This window comes from Corvus brachyrhynchos, unplaced genomic scaffold (genome assembly GCF_000691975.1).
Source record: "Corvus brachyrhynchos isolate BGI_N302 unplaced genomic scaffold, ASM69197v1 scaffold126, whole genome shotgun sequence".
Lineage (NCBI taxonomy): Eukaryota > Metazoa > Chordata > Aves > Passeriformes > Corvidae > Corvus > Corvus brachyrhynchos.
Genome location: NW_008239283.1, coordinates 3,998,151 through 4,015,650, shown reverse-complemented (window position 1 = coordinate 4,015,650; position 17,500 = coordinate 3,998,151). Strand labels below are relative to the sequence as shown.

General features: G+C 39.8%; 3 protein-coding genes across 12 annotated transcripts in view; 2 read left to right on the top strand and 1 right to left on the bottom strand.

Annotated features, from left to right (window-relative positions):
- Positions 1-3,426, top strand: part of CCNT2 (cyclin T2) — a 25,759-nt gene extending 22,333 nt beyond the window's left edge. For 8 of the 10 annotated variants that reach the window (XM_008638215.2, XM_017740142.1, XM_017740146.1 and 5 more), the window contains one exon: positions 1-3,424. This exon is cut by the window's left edge. Coding sequence is in view for 1 of the 10 variants with exons in the window: in XM_017740145.1 (XP_017595634.1) it covers positions 3,108-3,130 (23 nt within the window). In the remaining 9 variants the exon portion in view is untranslated. The other 2 variants (XM_017740145.1, XM_017740139.1) reach the window with 1 other exon arrangement.
- MAP3K19 (mitogen-activated protein kinase kinase kinase 19) overlaps positions 1-16,875 on the bottom strand; it is a 22,444-nt gene extending 5,569 nt beyond the window's left edge. Inside the window, 14 exon segments of the mRNA XM_017740113.1 lie at positions 4,621-4,979; positions 5,949-6,095; positions 6,097-6,178; positions 6,181-6,607; positions 6,821-6,973; positions 9,014-9,076; positions 9,078-9,521; positions 9,523-9,681; positions 9,684-10,612; positions 10,615-10,791; positions 10,794-11,277; positions 13,374-13,417; positions 14,033-14,340; positions 16,871-16,875. Coding sequence (XP_017595602.1) covers positions 4,913-4,979; positions 5,949-6,095; positions 6,097-6,178; positions 6,181-6,607; positions 6,821-6,973; positions 9,014-9,076; positions 9,078-9,521; positions 9,523-9,681; positions 9,684-10,612; positions 10,615-10,791; positions 10,794-11,277; positions 13,374-13,417; positions 14,033-14,340; positions 16,871-16,875 — 3,489 coding nt within the window. The 3' untranslated portion in view covers positions 4,621-4,912.
- Positions 16,876-17,440: 565 nt separating this feature from the next.
- RAB3GAP1 (RAB3 GTPase activating protein catalytic subunit 1) overlaps positions 17,441-17,500 on the top strand; it is a 23,279-nt gene continuing 23,219 nt past the window's right edge. Inside the window, exon 1 of the mRNA XM_017740112.1 lies at positions 17,441-17,488. Coding sequence (XP_017595601.1) covers positions 17,441-17,488 — 48 coding nt within the window. The remainder of the gene's footprint in view (positions 17,489-17,500) is intronic.

The following is a 17,500-nucleotide window of genomic DNA, read 5'->3' as shown; positions in this document are numbered from 1 at the left end:
CAACTAAAGCCTGGGCAGACTCGTGAAATAGCAGGAAACTGTCTTTGTCTTTGAAGCACTACAGTACTTTCTTTTTGTGTCTGTCTAAATAATTGTGCCAGGAAATGCATCTTATACAGCCACTCTGGATAAGCAATATATTGTACTGTAAATATAGCAGTTGCTATCACAACCTGGAGTTAAAATGTCTGGATGGTAACTAGTGCCTGTCTAATATACCTTGGAAAAGAGCATAGGCCTTCCTCCTATGGTGCTGTTACAAAAAAACTATTACCTGTTTTGATTCTGGGAAGTTGTGAAATATGGTGGACAAAATGTTGCTATGTTACATTGAGATCCAAACAGGGGGTTTTGGTTTCTTTGTAAAGGATGTCCATAAAACTCAAGGGGTTTGGGTTTCAATGTAATTGTAAATAGGTAAAACTGTCTGTGTGTTTGTGTCTGAAACTGAATTCTATGTGGTGATCCTAGGACTGAGAGGGAGGGAGAGGGGATGCAATCAGGTGCCACTAGTTTTTCCTGACTGAAACCCACTGTAAATTAGTGAATGGTGTGAATTGCAGCCTGGCTGAGGTGTTGGAAATGAATGAAAACTATTGGGATCAGCATCAGCCTCACGTGAATGACTGAATAAATGCAATAAAAGGCTCATAGTCAACACTCTTACTTTGTTCATCACTTATTACAGATTTTTTGTTATAAATTTGAGTATATGAATTATGTAATTTGTAAAATGATGCTGTAGTGGATACCTTGCTACAACACTATTAAAAATCTTTCCTTTTTGTGAGATGAGGTTTGTAGAATAGTGAGATTCTTTCGTATGTTGAATCTTGGTCTGTTCCTGATGGTGGGAATGCTGGAGTGATGTATCTCACTGTGAGCTGGTCCTTGGCTATTTGCATAACACGGCAGTTCTGTATATTCTTTTGGCTAACTGTAAATATAAATGTTTCATAATAGCTTAGTTGAATTTTTGAGGTACAGCTGTTTGTGTGAGATTAGAAAAAAGTTTATTTCTAAGAACTTGTAAAAAAAAAAAAAGTATTTTCAATAAAATTCCCTACCTCACCTCTATTGTGCAGAAATGATCCCATTTTCCTATGTTTAATTTTTCCAACTTCGTTAGTAAACGCTAAGATCCTCTTTCAGTTATTGTCAAAACTTTGCTAGTTTTCATCAAATCACTCAAATAATGGAATGATGGAAAGTCTGAAGTCTTACTGGTTTCCTTTATTTCCATTACATTGATCAGGTATTTGGTACCTGAAAAGCAAATTCTAGGCAGTTTGTGCCATCTTAAGCTGCCCCTTCTCTCTGCCTTGGGGGCAGAGCCTGTGCACGGTGGTGACAGTGTGTAGTGCCTGGCCAGGTGTGATGGTGGAGGGGGTTTTATTATTTTTCTTTCTAGCAGTGAGGGGTGGGTGACAGTGCTACACCAAGCATCTAAGACCTTAGTGGGAAGGGTTCCCAATCCTTGTTTTGCAGGGAAGGTGACTGGACAAATACTTTGCTTGCTTTCTTTACTTTGATGTAAATGCCCATAAACATAATCAGTTCTAAAAATTAACATCTTGAGCCTTGGAAGTTATGCCAGACTGAAAGGTATTTAACTCCTTACATCTTAAAGAGAGAATTAGTGCCAGGAGTCTTCTCTGCCCTTGCTACTGGATGTGACTGTTTCTCTGGGTTCTGAAGTGGAGATAGCAAATCCAAACCCAATTTTTAACCTTAAAACTTGCAGTGCTTGGATTTGATTCCCCTATATTCCTGCCCTTGCAACAGCAACATTGGTGTTGCCATAGTTCAGATTGTGTTCTTTGATAACACCTTTAAAATTTCTGAGCTGTCCCATGGTGCAGGTCCCTGTGGGAAGGGAAAAGTAGGGGAGAAAAGGCACTGGAGTGTGTGTCCTGGAAGCCCTTCCTTGGGAAAACTCTGGGTCTTTGCCTGTGTACAAGAACCAGAGGTTTGATAGGAGTGGTGTAGAAGTGGCAATGGTTCCTGCCGAGCTTTGTGGAAAAGCACTAATTTTGAACCCAAATAATCTCAAGAGACCATGGGTTTTCTGGAACCAGAGGCTGCCTCCTTGGAAAGAGAGGTAGATATGTGTGTGTTTTTAGATGCAAATGTTTACAGCCTATTGCTGGTGGTAGTTCCAAGACCAGTGTAACATAGCTGGGTTGGCCTGCCTGTGGCCCTTCCCTTCTGAGATGTGAGCCATGACTCACCTTACCATGTGAAAGAAACACAGGCTACCCCTGCAACCATACCAGGACAGGGCTGTGCGTTCAGCTTCTGAGATTTAAGCTCCAAATCTTGAGGAAACCTGCAGTCACAGCAGGAGCTTGGCAGCCTGCATGCACTGTAATGGGTTCTTACTGGTTTCAGAAAGGAAGGCTGTAGTCTTTAAACCAGCAAGGCTTGCCCTGCTCCTACACTATAAATAATGAAGCAAGTGTGACCCTGCTCTCTGAGTCACTCAGAGTCTCATGAAAAAAGCAGTTTTCAGGATTTCACACCCTTTCCCCTTGTTACATTGGATACCTGTAATCAGGCATCTGGATAATCTCTGATCTCCCCAACTAAGAAGTATGTGAAGTTAGACTTGTTTCTAGACTGCTCCACCAGACTGGCTCAGCCAAGTGACCCAAGGCTCCCCAGACTAACACAAGGCTTGGTTTAGCTGGGCTGGGCCCTGGGCTGGGCTGCAGGCACAGCTCTGATTAAGCTGAAATACCTTTATTGCAAGTGCTGGCCTTAAGCTGCCACCTCATTCTTGAAGTCTGGTTGAACAAAAGCAAAAATGTGCTTTCACATTTTGATTAAAAACTCAGGTTCAACTTTTACAAACCTCTAATGACTACTTTCAGTGTAATTAACTGGATTAAACATGACAAATTGCAAATAACTGGTAACCTTAATATTGGAGAACTCTAACAGGAGATGTTAGTTTTGCTTATAAGATGTGCATAAGAAGGGAGGTGTGTAATGCTGACCTTTCTTTAATTAATTATATATTCTAGAGCATTCCCATTCTTTCCCTGCTTATGACTCTCATCTCAGTTTCATTTCACGCTAAATAAACCCTCATATTTACTTTGCAGCTTTGTTGAAGACTCTACCTTAATCTGGGAAGAATTAGTACACATCATGGAATTATGTACATCCCACTTGAGCTCACATGCCAGGGCTCCTGCCTTTATTCTGCAAGGTACTTTAACATGAAGATACTTTAACATGATGTTGCCATGGATGTCTGGCATGAGCACCAACTGGTATTCCTCAAAAAAGGACTGTTAACTGCTTGAACTTTGAATATTACTGTGATGTTAGGATTTCTCTTATTATGGCATAATGTTCTGTCATTGTTATGTGACATTATACCTACAGAAACTATTAATAAAGGATTTTGCTAGAAGTACAGATTTCTCTTTGCTTTTATAAAGTTTAGACTTAACTCTGAAGTCAGGCTATGGGAATAAAATAAAGTTTGAAAGCTATTTAAGTAACTGTTTAGTATTCTGAGGAAAGTTGGTTTTATATAAAACTTAGAACTTCCTTCTTTCCTGTTTGTAAAACACTGATGTTCATGTTACTGCTGGCACTGAAGTCAGTGTCTTGAACTCTTGAGAGCTCAGCTCTGAACAGTTGTAGGGCTGAGTTTTACTGCCTCTCTTCCTGGAGCCTGGGTGCTCACAAAGGCTAAATGTTTACCCCATTCTGAGAGAAAGAAGCCTTATCAGAAAAAGGACATGCTAAATACTAATACCTGGGGCTTTTTGCTTTGTTTTATTCATACTTAATAATGCTTTTTAGATTTTATTTCACTTTGTGCAGTTAGTAGTAGGTAGTTCTACTCAGTCTAACAATGACTTCTGCAGTGCAGGGGGGCACTGTTCCATATCACCCAATCACAGCTAGAGCTCACTCAAGTGATCTGAGAAACACTTCAGGTTTTCAATGAGTATCAGCACCCCATGGGGACAGTAAGGAAGACAGAGCCAGACAGGACAAGGGACAATAGGACAACCTCACCTTTAAGACAGTCTTCAAACATAAAATCACTTTTACCATGAGGCAGGTTAAAGACTGGAGCATGTTGCCTGGAGTGGCTGTGGAGTCTCCATCCATAGTAACACTCAAAGCCAGTGGTACAACGGCCTGAGCAACCTGCTTCAGTCAGCTCTGCTCTGAGCAGTGGGGCTGGACCAGAGCATCTCCAGAGGCTCTGGTCCAGCCCCAACCTTCTGGGACCTGAAAGTGTCCCTAAAATGCACTGTTCCATTTAAAAGAGGCAGTCCCATGGTTTAGATTCGTTACGTCTTGTAATTATCACCACGGTATCTTGCAGAGATACAGGGCCTCAGGAACACAGGACTCATCTATGCATGTAAAAAATTTATTCACCAGCTAAAAACTGAAGTGCCCATCCAGCTAAATAAAAGAGCCCACCTGACTGAATAAAAGCTCCAGTACATTTTATGTTAGTAGATGGTCTGAGGTTCCTGTGGGATCATCACATTCATTACTCATCACTCATCTCCAAGTTGGAGTTACCTGCAGAGCTCTCTGCCCATAGCTTGTTTTCCATAGGATTTTACAGACATTCCAGCTTACCTGGCCTGTTGCACGCCAGTGGTGGTGACTTTATTTTCCCTTTAAGACTCTCCAAATACAACACAACGTGGCCTTGTGCTCCCAGTGAAGGAGTGCCCACTCCAGTGAGCACAGGCATTGCAGAACAGGGACTCTTTAATCATTGCTGCCTAATAACAGACTCCTTGTACACAACTGCTCTCCAGTGTTTCTGCTGTCACCTTAAAGTCCAGTTCCTTCTGGTCTGTTTTTTCACAAGTGAAAATCTTTTCCATGGAAAATGTATACTCATATGGCAAGAGTTTTGAAAAATTCACTGTCTTCCTTTCACAAAGGGATGGTCCAGCAACTGCAGAGCAGAAGGCCGTTCGTGTTGATCTCTGCATTGAAGGTTTCACAGATCAGTACATAAAACAAATATCTATGTCTGTGATGTAATTGCAAAATCTAATTGCAAAATTAGCCTTTCATTATTATCATTTGTCCATTCACTACTAATTTTTGGGGTTTTTTGGCAAAGCTGATCAAAAGGAAGGGAGGCTTGAAGGGAAAAGACTGTTGGAATTTATGAATTATAAAACTGAAATATTTTATTATTAAAGAAACCATTACTTATTCTCCTAAATTCCTTGCAAATCTTTGAATAATTCTGCTAATTTGGCTATTTCAGGTGCACCAAAAATGTATTTAAGAAGGGTGATAATTATCTGTTCAAGCCTCTGTCAATCAGGTTGTTCTGTCACCTCCAGACAATGTCATGCGTTTTAAGGAGCCCATGGCTTTGTTTAAAACAAAACAAAACCCACAAAAATCATTCTTATAATGGATGTATGCTAGTGGTTTGGGGTTTTATAGGGAGAACTTCATGTTTCTAATAAGTATTATGTTTCAATGTATTATGTCCTGTATATCCTGGCAGTGATAATAGATTTTTCCACTGCAGAAGACAAGAACTAAGTGAAAGCTCTTCCATTTAGAATACTGTCCTTAACACTTGTCTGACATAGGCCAAACTCAAACAATACTGGAACAGCAAAGTACAGCAAAGAAATTTATCAAACATTATGTTCAAAACTCAATGGTACCATGTTTCTGCATGAAAATTACAGTGAAAGTAAATTATGAGCATAAGGCCTACAAAAAGAGAATCTGTGAGGGCTTTTTTATAGCTTTATAGAGAATAAAGCTCTTTTATATATACTTTTATCTCAAGGCTTTCCTGAAGTGCTGAAAAGCCTATGCATTTACAATAAAGTCATATGTACCATAAGCTAAGCTCCCATGGACCATCTCTAGAATACAGACTACCAGCATTTTTCCTTTCATTCTCCAGTTCAAAGCCTCCATGCCTGGTTAAGCAGGCGTGCACAAACTCCACTGCAGCACTGGAGAAGCGCTCGGGCAGGGCAGGCATCAGCCCCCTGTGGGCCCCGATGTAGAACATGGCTGCCACCCCGTCCATGGAAACCAGTGGTGGTTTGCCTGTTGCCATCTCAGACACTCCAGATGTCTGATTTCCTGCCATAGCCAGACTCATTTATTACCTCTGGAGCCCTCCAGTAGGGAGTGCCATGCACAGCTCGCTGCGGGTGCCACTGAGGCGCCTGGCACAGCCAAAGTCAATCAGCTTTATCACCCCGTTGGGCATGAGCATCACGTTATTGCCTTTGAGGTCGCTGTGGACCACACAGTTGTCATGTAAATATGCAACCCCTTGTAGAATTTGCTTGGTGTATTTACACAGGACAACTTCTGGGAACGGACCGAAGCGATTCAGAATACTGGAAATGGAGCCACCAGGAACAAACTCCATGAAAATGCTTAAAATGTTATCTCCCAGGCAAGTTCCTAAATAAGTTACAATATTGACATGCTTCAATGTCTTCAAAAGATCAACTTCCTCATGGAACTTCTGATACTCCTTTTCTGTAGTGAGTTGATCTGATGTATCCAAAACCACCTGTTTTACAGCTATTAACTGCCCCAGGCTTGTCAGACCACAGTACACCTACGGTGAAACCAGCACTTATTAAGCAAGACACAAGATAAAACTTGAGTATTTACTTATTTTAAATAGTATCCTTGTGTTTGTCATGTTTCATGTCTCACTGTATAATGCAAACTATTTAACCATTTATTAAGACAACAGTGATTTTTTAGATAAGGTGTAGCTCAATGACAACCAGCACATCTCTTTTAACACATTCAGACATTAACTTACCGTGCCATAGGCTCCCTTTCCAAGGACTTCTCCTCTTGTCCACATAAAAGGATATTTGTTAGCTAAACTGCTTCCTGGTAATTTAGTAGATTCATCAAACTTTAGAAGGCCACTTTCTTCATTTGAAGCCAAAAAGGCTTTATTGTAACTCTGCTGGAAAGACGATGGTCAGAGTAGGGAGAAAGTGGAGAGGAAAAGACAGACTTCATTTGGACCGTACATCTTCTCCTCGGTCTCCATTGAGATGCAGTTTCAGAGGAGCTCCGAGGAAATGGTGTTTTGGGGAGAGCAGAGTGGCTGGAACAGAGGAACAGGAGCAGTGTCCTGGAGCAAGCCCTTGTGTCTCAGAGAGCGGGATGGGCTCGCTCCTAACGCACCTGGTGACTCCCAGAGCGTGGGATGGAAACGCAGCCCCGGTGCGAAAGAAACCTTGCCCGGGCAGGCGGGCTGGGATTGTGAGCTGGCGGGGGGAGCTCGCTGTTAAAGGCGACCTTTTGGGTGTAAAGGTGCGCCTTTGTCTCTGTGCCGGAGCAGCCGGCCGTAGCGGCCTTTGTGCTGCTGTCTCGTGATTTTCTTCAACTTTGATGAAACTGTCCTTTTTCTTCAACTTTCCTTCAAGTTGTAGAGGGGAGCGCGTTTTGGCAGCTGCGCGTGCGCGGATCCTTGCGCGTGCGCAGATGGGTGGGGGGGTGCGGCGCTGAGTGCGCATGCGCGGGCAGGGGAGCCGCATCACCGGTGATCCCTCCGCGGGCAGGACCGCATCACAAATAGTCCCTCCTGGTGGATCACTCCGCCCGCGCATGCGCATGAGCGCCGACCCCTCCGCGGGCGGGCCGCATCACCGCTGATCCCTCTGCTCTGAACGGTATCGTGATGTTGGCTTTTTGCATGTTCCATCATCGTTAGAAATGGATTGTGATGTTGGTTTTTTTCATGTTCCTTAATGTTAGAAAAGCTTTGCCGAGGTTCTGTAATGTAATGCTGTGGAATGTCTGTAGTTCGGGTGACAGTTTGGGAAGGACTTGGGGGGGGTCTTCACATTCCTGGAAAAGGAGTGGACTATAACATCTAAGCCTGGTGATACCAAGGTAACTCTTAAGAGGGAACTGGCGGTTAATGCGCTGAGAAAACCCAAATGATCCAAGAGCGCCGCTTCTCTGGAGTAATTTTTCCTGACATGACTTTGCCTTATAGATTTATATATATATATATATTTCTTTCCCTGGTCATTGGTACAGCTGCTATAGTAGGTAAAATTGTATAAATATTTTCAAGTATACATCACAACAGTGCATAACCAGAAGATTACAGCATGGCATCTTCTTCCATAGACACCAGGACAGAAGGGGCACTTAAAAGAGCAGGATGTAATCTTTTTTTTGGTCTCATAGGTACAGTTTGCTAAGCTGAAGGGTGAATAACGCTATCATCATGCTCTAACTAACACACGTAACACAGGTCTGATGAAAATAACAGGGCCATGACTTCCCAGGAAGAAGAGACTGCTTCAGAAAGATGGCAATAATTACCCCATCTTGCCGTGGATCTCCCTCGGGAAAGTGAGAATGGAGCTGTAATTGGCACCTGTGTCTGCAGAAGCACAAGGGAGTGTATCAATACATAGTGAAAGAAATTTCCTTATAGATTTGTAATTTAAATAGACACAGAGCTAACAGGACCAAGGAGAAGCAGTTCTGGTAGAGAAACACCTTAATATGTGAAGACATTTAGCTGACTTGGGGGTCAAAATGTGAGCCTTCTGAGCTCCAAGTTTTGATTAAGCATTAATTAAACAGGGTAAGTCTGATAAACCAATACTTGTAGTTCATAGCTATAAAAGTATCTGGTTGCACTCAGAGATTCAAAATAATTGCCCCTTTTAGATAGACAGGGACTAATTGTAGTGTCTTTTCATATCCCCTAGCTGTCCAGATCTCCAGCTCTTGCCTTACCCGAAACCTTTTTATACAAACTCTTCAATTAAAATAGCCTATTCCCTTTATTCACTACAATTTCTCAATTTATATAAGCTTTGGCAGCTATTCTTGTCATGCCTTACTACCTTCTGGCTTGCAGCCTCTAACAGGAAAGAGACTTTTTAAATCTCTTTAATAAGCACGTATTTCCCATCTTTCATCCAAACTTGTGTGAAGCATAACTCAAAGGCAAGTTACAAGAAGAAATTTCTTTTACCTTCTCTAGAGCACTATTTATTATTGCTCCATCTCCATTCCTCGTATTTTCCTCTTCTTCACTCTTGTGTGTTTTGCATTTTAGAACACGTATGTTTTGGTCCTGAAGAGTTGATGTCTTTTTCTTCAAGCATTAGCAGTTCTTTGGCCAGACAACAAAGCAACTCATCAGTCACATCCCTAGTATCTGACCAGGAGAAAATGTTTTGACTTGTCTGGAAACTGGGGCTTTTGGCACTTTTTGTCCAAATCACTAAAGATTGAGTCAATTCATATACCAAACCACTGTTTAGAGGTGTGTTTGCCCAACTGTGATCTAGTATTTTTATGGGGGATTGGCATTCCAGTCTATCTGAAAAGGGCAATTCACATTTATTGACAGACTTGGAGTCCTGGTCTGATTCCAGGCGTTTGCCACCATCCATATCCCCCCTGCACTGGCGCACACAGATGTTCTGCTCTGCTGTTACCAGACTGCCACTTGGAGCAACACATCCTCTGCAGTCTTTTATCACTGAACTGAAGGAGATCATGGCTGCAGGCAGCAGCTCTCTGATGGCTGGATTTATCCTGGCTGTCTAACGACTGCTCTGAAGAAACTTCTTTAATAGTTGATAGGTTTGAACTTAAAAAAATTTCATTTTGCTTAGTTGACTGCGAAAGCTCTTCTAAAAATGTGAGCCTTTCTGCTTTTGTTTAGTGCCAGGTATGGTCTTCTTTGGCTTGGAATGTGTTTTCTTTTGTGTGTTTCTGACTCTGCTGCTCTCTCCCCCTTTACTGCAGGCAGATCTACAGGTGCATCTCCCTGACGGAGCAGAATAAACACCTTTATAAAACCTGCCCTCGTGTTGAGCAAGGTCACGCATGCGGGAATGGACAGGAGTTCCAAACATTTCGTAAATACCTGGGCCTTGGTCATCTGAATTTATTATTTTGAACGTGTCAGTGTATTTCAGATCTACAAAATCTGAAGCAGAGGGTGCACGTGGCAGACAAAGTGGAGTAACATGTTTCTTTAAGACAGCTGAATTTTTGCAACTGCAGGAGCAACTTTGCTTTTTAATTTTCTGAGCACTCTGAGCAACATGGCCTTTGTCTCCTTGAGTGGTTTTTTTATGACACTTCATGGAAGTCTCAGCTTTCACTTTTGTCCGTTCCAAAGATGGAAAAATCTGACTCTTGGCATTATATTTTGTGGTAGCCTCATCAGAAGCAATTAAGTCTTCAGATACTTTAACCTTGTTATTAATTTTAGATTTTGATGAATATTTATTCCTATTCATCTTTATTTTATTTTTGTCATTTTCTTTGTGAGCAAGAACATTGAGGCTCTGAGTAACATGAGGAGGCAGGGTACAGACACCACCCTTTTTTGTGGCAGGTTGTTCAGCAGTGTGTGGTTCCCTGGCTGGCTCTTGTTCAGAAACTGTAACATGAACAACAGCTACAAGCTTGCTTTGGTCTTCTGAAGTTGCTTCTGACATTGCTTCTTTTTCTTTCTCAGATTCAGAGATACAGACTTGATTTTCTGACTGTTTTCCAGAGGGATCTTTAACTTCTACTCTGGGAATTACTGAATTATCTTCTAAGCCTTGGTATGATTGTAAAGCACAAAGTTGGCACTCTCAGCATCTTCATGTGGTTTATAATCCAGTATCCTCTCTGTAGCATTTCCTTCTTCCAGACCAGTGCTACAGCAATTCTCTGCTCTGTTTTGTTTTTTGCCAGCTCTTGAGGCATCGCTGTTGCTTGACACTGTAAATGTTGTCTGAGCTGTAATATGCCACAGTTCACCAGAGCATTCCTTGAGCTCAACTGGGGATGACTCTCATCACAGAACCTGGCTTAGGTCAGAAGATCGATGTTCTCACAAATCACTGACCACCAGAATTTCACCAGGTCCTTATTCTCAGTGTGGATTGCTACATCAGCTTCCCTCCATTTTAAATGGCTTTGGATTTCTTCCTTCTTCTTGTTGGGGTACTTACCACAGTTGCTCATGCTAAAGTAGTACAGGTCTTTCACTGGCATGAATGTATCAGAAATTGTGGCCGTGATCAATTCTGATGACTTTTCAGCGTGCCTTTTTAATAGGTTGTCTAACTGATACTGATAAAATTTAGTAACTGGTTTTACAGGCTGAGGAATAGAGTTCATAATATTTAAAATATTTCTGATGTTGCTGCTTTCATTGACAATATCATCCTCTAGAGGAGCAAGATGAATTGTTCTTACAGGCTGACATGTCAGTGGTGGCAAATGAAACTGTAATTTCCATAAAAAAACATTAATAATGTGCTACACCACAGATACAGGTAAAATCTAATCAATAAGAACCAAGTAGACTAAGAAAAAAAATAGAAAACTATTATTCTTTTATATATTCCTATATTAAATCTATTATGAAGTGTAATGTCAAACTCCTGAGAAAATACATGATTTTTCTCACATTAATTACATTAATTTTCTCACATCCAGAACTATTTCTAAGTATTTCGTAGTACAGAAAGTGGGGCCTTTTGCTTTAAGGCACAAGTCATTCTCCATGATTTAAAAACAGTAAGTTTTGTCCACATATACAAATCCTCTTGTCAGTTATTAACTCTGTCTTATGGCACTTCACATGTTTGCTACAGGAATTCAAAGTCAGTGCCTTCATGTGCTGGAGATTCTCATTCACAATGCACACTCTCCCTGAATGATAGCACCACTCTAATGCTGGCATTTAAAGTCTTTTTATGTAACCCTCAATGTGTGCTGACACCATTAATTATATTCCCAATGGAACTAGAACTCATGTAAGCAATTTTTCAAAAGGAAAACTAGACCATTATAACAAAATGCTACTGCATCCCTGGAGAAAACAATTCTAAAAAATTATTTATAGACTTTAGGATACATTATATTAAATCTAAACATATAGATCCATAAACCATGTTAAATGGCCACAGATTTAGCTCAGTTTTAGGTACATTGGAAGACAGCACAGTCTGCACTCGAGTTTCAGTGAAGTGAAATGGATAAAACCAAAGGCAGCTGACACAGAAGTCTGTTGGGTCAGGGATGTGTTTTATTATTCCTCCCTTCTTCTTCTCTTCCCATCACATTAGTTGAAAGGTACCACGTACATTTGAAGGAGTACAGATAGAGAAAACCGAATACTTTGTTTTGACTATTCAGATGAACAGTGAGAATAATTTTCTGACAAAAGTATTTCTGTTCTTTATTTTACAGGAAATGAATATTTTTATGCAAATGAATGCAATAGAAATAGAAATGCAATAGAAATAATCACACAGTCTGAGTGCTCATTTGCATGTCTATATTCAACATCAGTTTGCAACCTGCAGGAAATTTTTGTTTGCATTCCAAGGGCAAATCAAGGTTTGAACATGCCAGGAAAAGCAATGTGTTGGTTTAAAATTCACAGTTCTGAAGGCTTTGTCTAGCCTCCATGGCATTAATATGAATGCTCAGTTTATCCCAAAGGATACACCTCCAGAAACCACCAGAGCCCAAGACATGAAATGAAGAGGTATAAAACCACACTGAGGTCAGCTAAATTATTTTTCTTAAATATTTTCCTCCGTTTGAAATGTTTTTTTCCATAACCCTTTTTGTAATCCTTTGTCAGAACTCTTGCTCCTACTTCTGTACTTCATTTTTTTCCTGTATTCTGTGATGTGGTCACTAAAGTTTACATCTGATTCAATGAGTTGAGTCTTTTGTACAAAATGCTATTAATTAAAATACACAAAGGCCAAATTCTCTTTTTTCTAAATACAGTATATTTGAAATGCTGTGAAGCATTGAGATGTAAAATTGTGAGCTTGTTTCAAAGTACAAAAGTTTTGTCTAATCCTATTTACACTTTACACAAAATCTCGTGTCAAATATGTTTAATCCTAAGAGATTATTTTTTATTTGATAACACAGTAAATTTCATCAATCATCTAATATCAAAACTATTTTAGAATTCAGCTTCAATTTTAAATTACCATTTAAAGGAAGTGTTGGGGTTTTGGCAAAACTAGACATCTAATTTGTTTAACATATAGGATGCACATTTTAATTAACTTATATATTTCTATTTTAAAGGGTTTTATACATTTTTGAACTTTTCTCTCCAAAAATCCCTGATGTAACATCTTACTGGCAAATTGTAGATATACATCTGAAGATTTGCTGACACACAAATAAATGTAAAATGTGAAATAAATGTAAAAATACTTCACATTCTTTAAAAAAACCCACCTGAGACTAAGCAAACTACCTCCACCACTTCTGTATTTCTATTTTTAAGATTTTGAAAGGATATAATACTTTTGTCAGTGATCATTTTATACATAATGTCCTCTTACCTCAGATCTCTTGTTCCTGGTTTTTAGCATTGTTACATTTAACCCTTAAAAATCAAAACAAATGAAATATTAATTTGATGTTCTTAAACAGACTACAATTCACCTTTATAAATCAATTTCAAATTGTAGTGTTCAGGGGATCGAGGATCTGTCTGTGGTTGCAGGACTGTACTATAGATCTGCAGAGCAGAAAAAAGTTGTAGGTTGAAATTTAATTATGATACTGAACTTCACAATTCCATTTTCTATAGAAAATTATAAAATACTGTCATTGTAAAATATTTTGACACTGATAATCTAAAGAAATACTTTTCAATTGTAGATGTTTGCTAACTACAGTATTGCCAGTATGAGGGAGAAAGTGCAAGAGATACCATCACTCCAGGAACAGAGAATTACACTCCACATTTGTGGGCTCAGTTTCATAACACAGAGTACCAGGAATGGTTTGTCATTGCTTCTCTTATCTCTTTCATTCTGCCAACACACACACAAACATATAATTAAAAAAGAGGATTGGCATGGCTGAAGTCTCTGTGAAGAAGGCAAAAGACATAAAGGCAACTTTAAAGGAAAAGGACTTCTAAGACTTTGCCCTCTAATATGATAACCAATATATAACTTTATATAAAATTTGTGACTTTTAAATTTAAACTTACTTTGTGCTTTTATTATCTGGAAGGTATCTAACTCCATAAATGATGTTGAAATGTTAGACTCTGGGCATGAGGTCTGTAGCAGAAAGCTGAAGTCAAAGACACATCCCATGTTCTCTTTCTTTGAGAAGAAAGGTAAAGAAGTGTGATGTCTCCTGGGTAATGCTATCTGATTTTTACTTGGAAAACATGCCACTTGTTGGTCTGGCCATGCCCTGGATGTTGATGCTATTTGGCTAAAAGGCAAAACAAGAAAACCCAAAATACAGAGCAAAAATAACTGGAAGGAGCCAGTGCAAACAATGATATGACTGGTGAATAATGTGACCAAGAGGTTTGTAAGATCGCAGAATGCCAAAGTATCTTTCCTTTATTTATCTGTGAAGTTGTGACTCCCTCACCCTCCCTGGAAATATCTGACTTCAATGCAGAGATTGACTACACGTGAGAACAAATGACAAAAAACGTTAACCAAGCAACAACAGGAATGGGAAAACAAATCGTTCACCTTCCCCTTTTTGACAAGAATTGATTGCTTCCAGTGTGTAGTTTTAATGAATCATCAGGAGAGTGTGTCAGAAGAATTCTGAAGATCCGATGTGCCTTTGATACTTACAGAATAAGCTATGGCCTGCCTGAAAAAACAGAGGCTGTGTGGACAAGCCTCAGATTTCTGCCACCTGTTTTCTGAAGAATGAAAAACATGGAAAAAGATAAATACTGTGACAGAAAAGAGGTACAAAAGTACAGTCTAAGTCAATCTTAAAGGTGTATGCAAGATAATTGTCTGGGTTTAATAAGTCAAATAACCATATACCATATTTTTTTTATTGTACCAAATAATTTATTCACCTAATGAAGTATTCTGCTGCCAGCAATGGCCAATAATTGACATTGAGAAGAGATAAACACTGCACAACACATAGAGCTGTATGTATTGTCTAGAACATATTGTCTAAGGAAATATTTTTCTTATTCAGACCACTACCTTCTTTGTTCCCACTTGTGCATACTCAAGTGCAAATTAAATACTGATACTTCTTGTACTTGCTGGTTTTTCCTAGCGCTTTGTCTGACTGATGAATTTCTCCCATTATATTGTCTGCATTCTGAAAAGCAACAACACTTCTACAACCTGCAGCAATACATCAATATTTGCATAAAAGCAGTTTAATTCACTGACCAGGAACACATTGCAACTGCAGTTATTTTGTGGCATTAAAATATTATTATAAAGAAGTACCGGGAATAACTATCAGAAAAAGAAACACGAGCAAGTTACACTTGACAAATTTTTAAAATTTATTGAATTCTTTTTATTTCTTTGGTAAGTTTATTAATTCAATGCACTATAAAAACAAAGAATATCTAAAAAAAAAAATCTCAGGGGAAGAGAAATAGAAGACAAATATTGACAGAAGCGCTACAGAAGTAGAGCATTTAAAAATATGAAACCAAAACAAATCTCAGGCCTTTACAAAGGTGGAAAGTAACTCTGAATTCGATTTCGTATTTTGTTATGGTTGCTAAGTTTTGACAAATAGCCAGATTTCAAGTTGTTACTGTAGTTTTTCCAGCTTCAGATCTGCATTTTACACTTTAAACACATAAGTTTTGGGTTAGACTACCTTTTTTGTTTCTCCTCTTATTTTGTTGGTTGTCAGACATATTGTCCTTAAAAGTATTAAGGCCCAGAAACCTGAAAAGAATATTTTGTTAGTTGATTTCCAATTCATGTATACAACATGTTAATTTATGTTTCATTATTTAAGAGACAAAAGTAAGATAAAAACATTTTTGAAGTACTTAAAATTATTAAAAGTACTGTGATTTAGCATCTAATGCCCTTTCCTGTGAATGCACAGAACCAAAGAGTTCAGAACGTTTTTAGAGCTAAAACCACAACATATGCTATGTTGAATTTGACTTCAAAGGGTTTTACTCTTAATTAGAAGATTGTAATGTATCTTTCCCATGACTAATCAGCAATAACTGTGGGAAAGGAGCTGGCTGTCACCCTCCTGGTCAATACAGCTGTATGTGGGTAATGCTGACCCTTGCTTACAGTCAGTCCTGTTCCCGGCTGTGGTGAGTGTGCTGGGAGCTGCTTCACAATTATAAAAACATTAACCCTCTTTTCCAAGATTAAACTCCAACTCTAGCAATACCGTAAGATGACAGTGGCATAAAAAACACAGAACAATTCCAAAGTGCAGACTCATAAAGAAGAAACATGAGAGGGTTAAGTCAAAGGATTGCGAGTTTTGAAATTCCAGAAAGCTAATTCTTAAAAGAAAATTAATCCCAGTTAATAATTTTGATCTATTTGGGTGTCCTCCTGAAAAACATAGTGAACTTCAATTTTTCAAGTGACAAGAATACAAATTAAGACAGTGGAATTAGCTATAGAAGTAGCTAGAGCAGCCAGCACTCTCGATGTCTCATGCTAAAGGCCAGATAATCCATTACAATGTTCATCCCATTAGGTTCGCCTGTTAAGAGTCAGATGGTGAACTTCTACAAACTTTCCATTTTTTTTTGGATACACAAAAAACCCCTTCAAAATAATAACAGGGGCTGCTCTGTAAAAAGGCATAAATAAATCTTAACCTGGTTCTTCAGCAGCAAAGAGTGAAAGAGGCACAGCAACCCAAAGGGAAGTTACAGAGCATTTTCTGCTCGCAGCTACCTTCCTTTGCTGGGCAGCGAGGAATTCGACAGCAATTACACACACTTTGATTTTATTTTCGGCTGTTTCCCAGAGTGCGGAGCACACTGAAGTCATTCCAGAGGCAGTCGCCTCTGCAGGCAGCTCCGGGTACGCGGGGCTGTTGAGTTTACACCATGTCGCCCAGGTAACTCCCAAACCCCGGGGGGAATTCGGTTTGCAGGAGTTTAATTCAAAGAGCAGCAGTGACCTTTGAAAACAAACACAGCCGAGCTAAACGGCAGCACTTTAAACTCCAATCACAAGTTCTCTCAGCACACAAACCAAACCCTATTTCTATCTTCTGTTTGCCTCCATTTATACTTTTAGTAGCTAATATGTTCCACGTCATTTTAACTTCGTACTCAGTTCCCTCATTTCAACGCTCTCACGAATATTTGTAATCTCCTTTCTAGCCGCAGATTTTAAGGCTATTTCCTCTTCTTTTTTAAGTAATAGAGTGTGCTAAGGGACGAGACGGGATAAAGAGGTAGAGTGGGGCTCAAGCTGAGTTAAAAGGGTGTTTAAGGGAGCTGCTTTGCTGGATGCCAGAGGGATTTGTCGCCGTCCCCCGCGTGATACAAGCGAGGGGGAAGGCTTTGGATTAGGCGGGACACCAGTCCTGGGGGAGACCTCAGCCCCCGGCTGGCTGACAAGGGCTGTGTTACTCGTACATCTGAGGGAGCCCGTCTCGGCTGATCCTGATGGAGCCGGAGAATCTGTGGGAGCAGCCCGCGCCTCAGCTTCGCGCCGTTGTGAAGCGA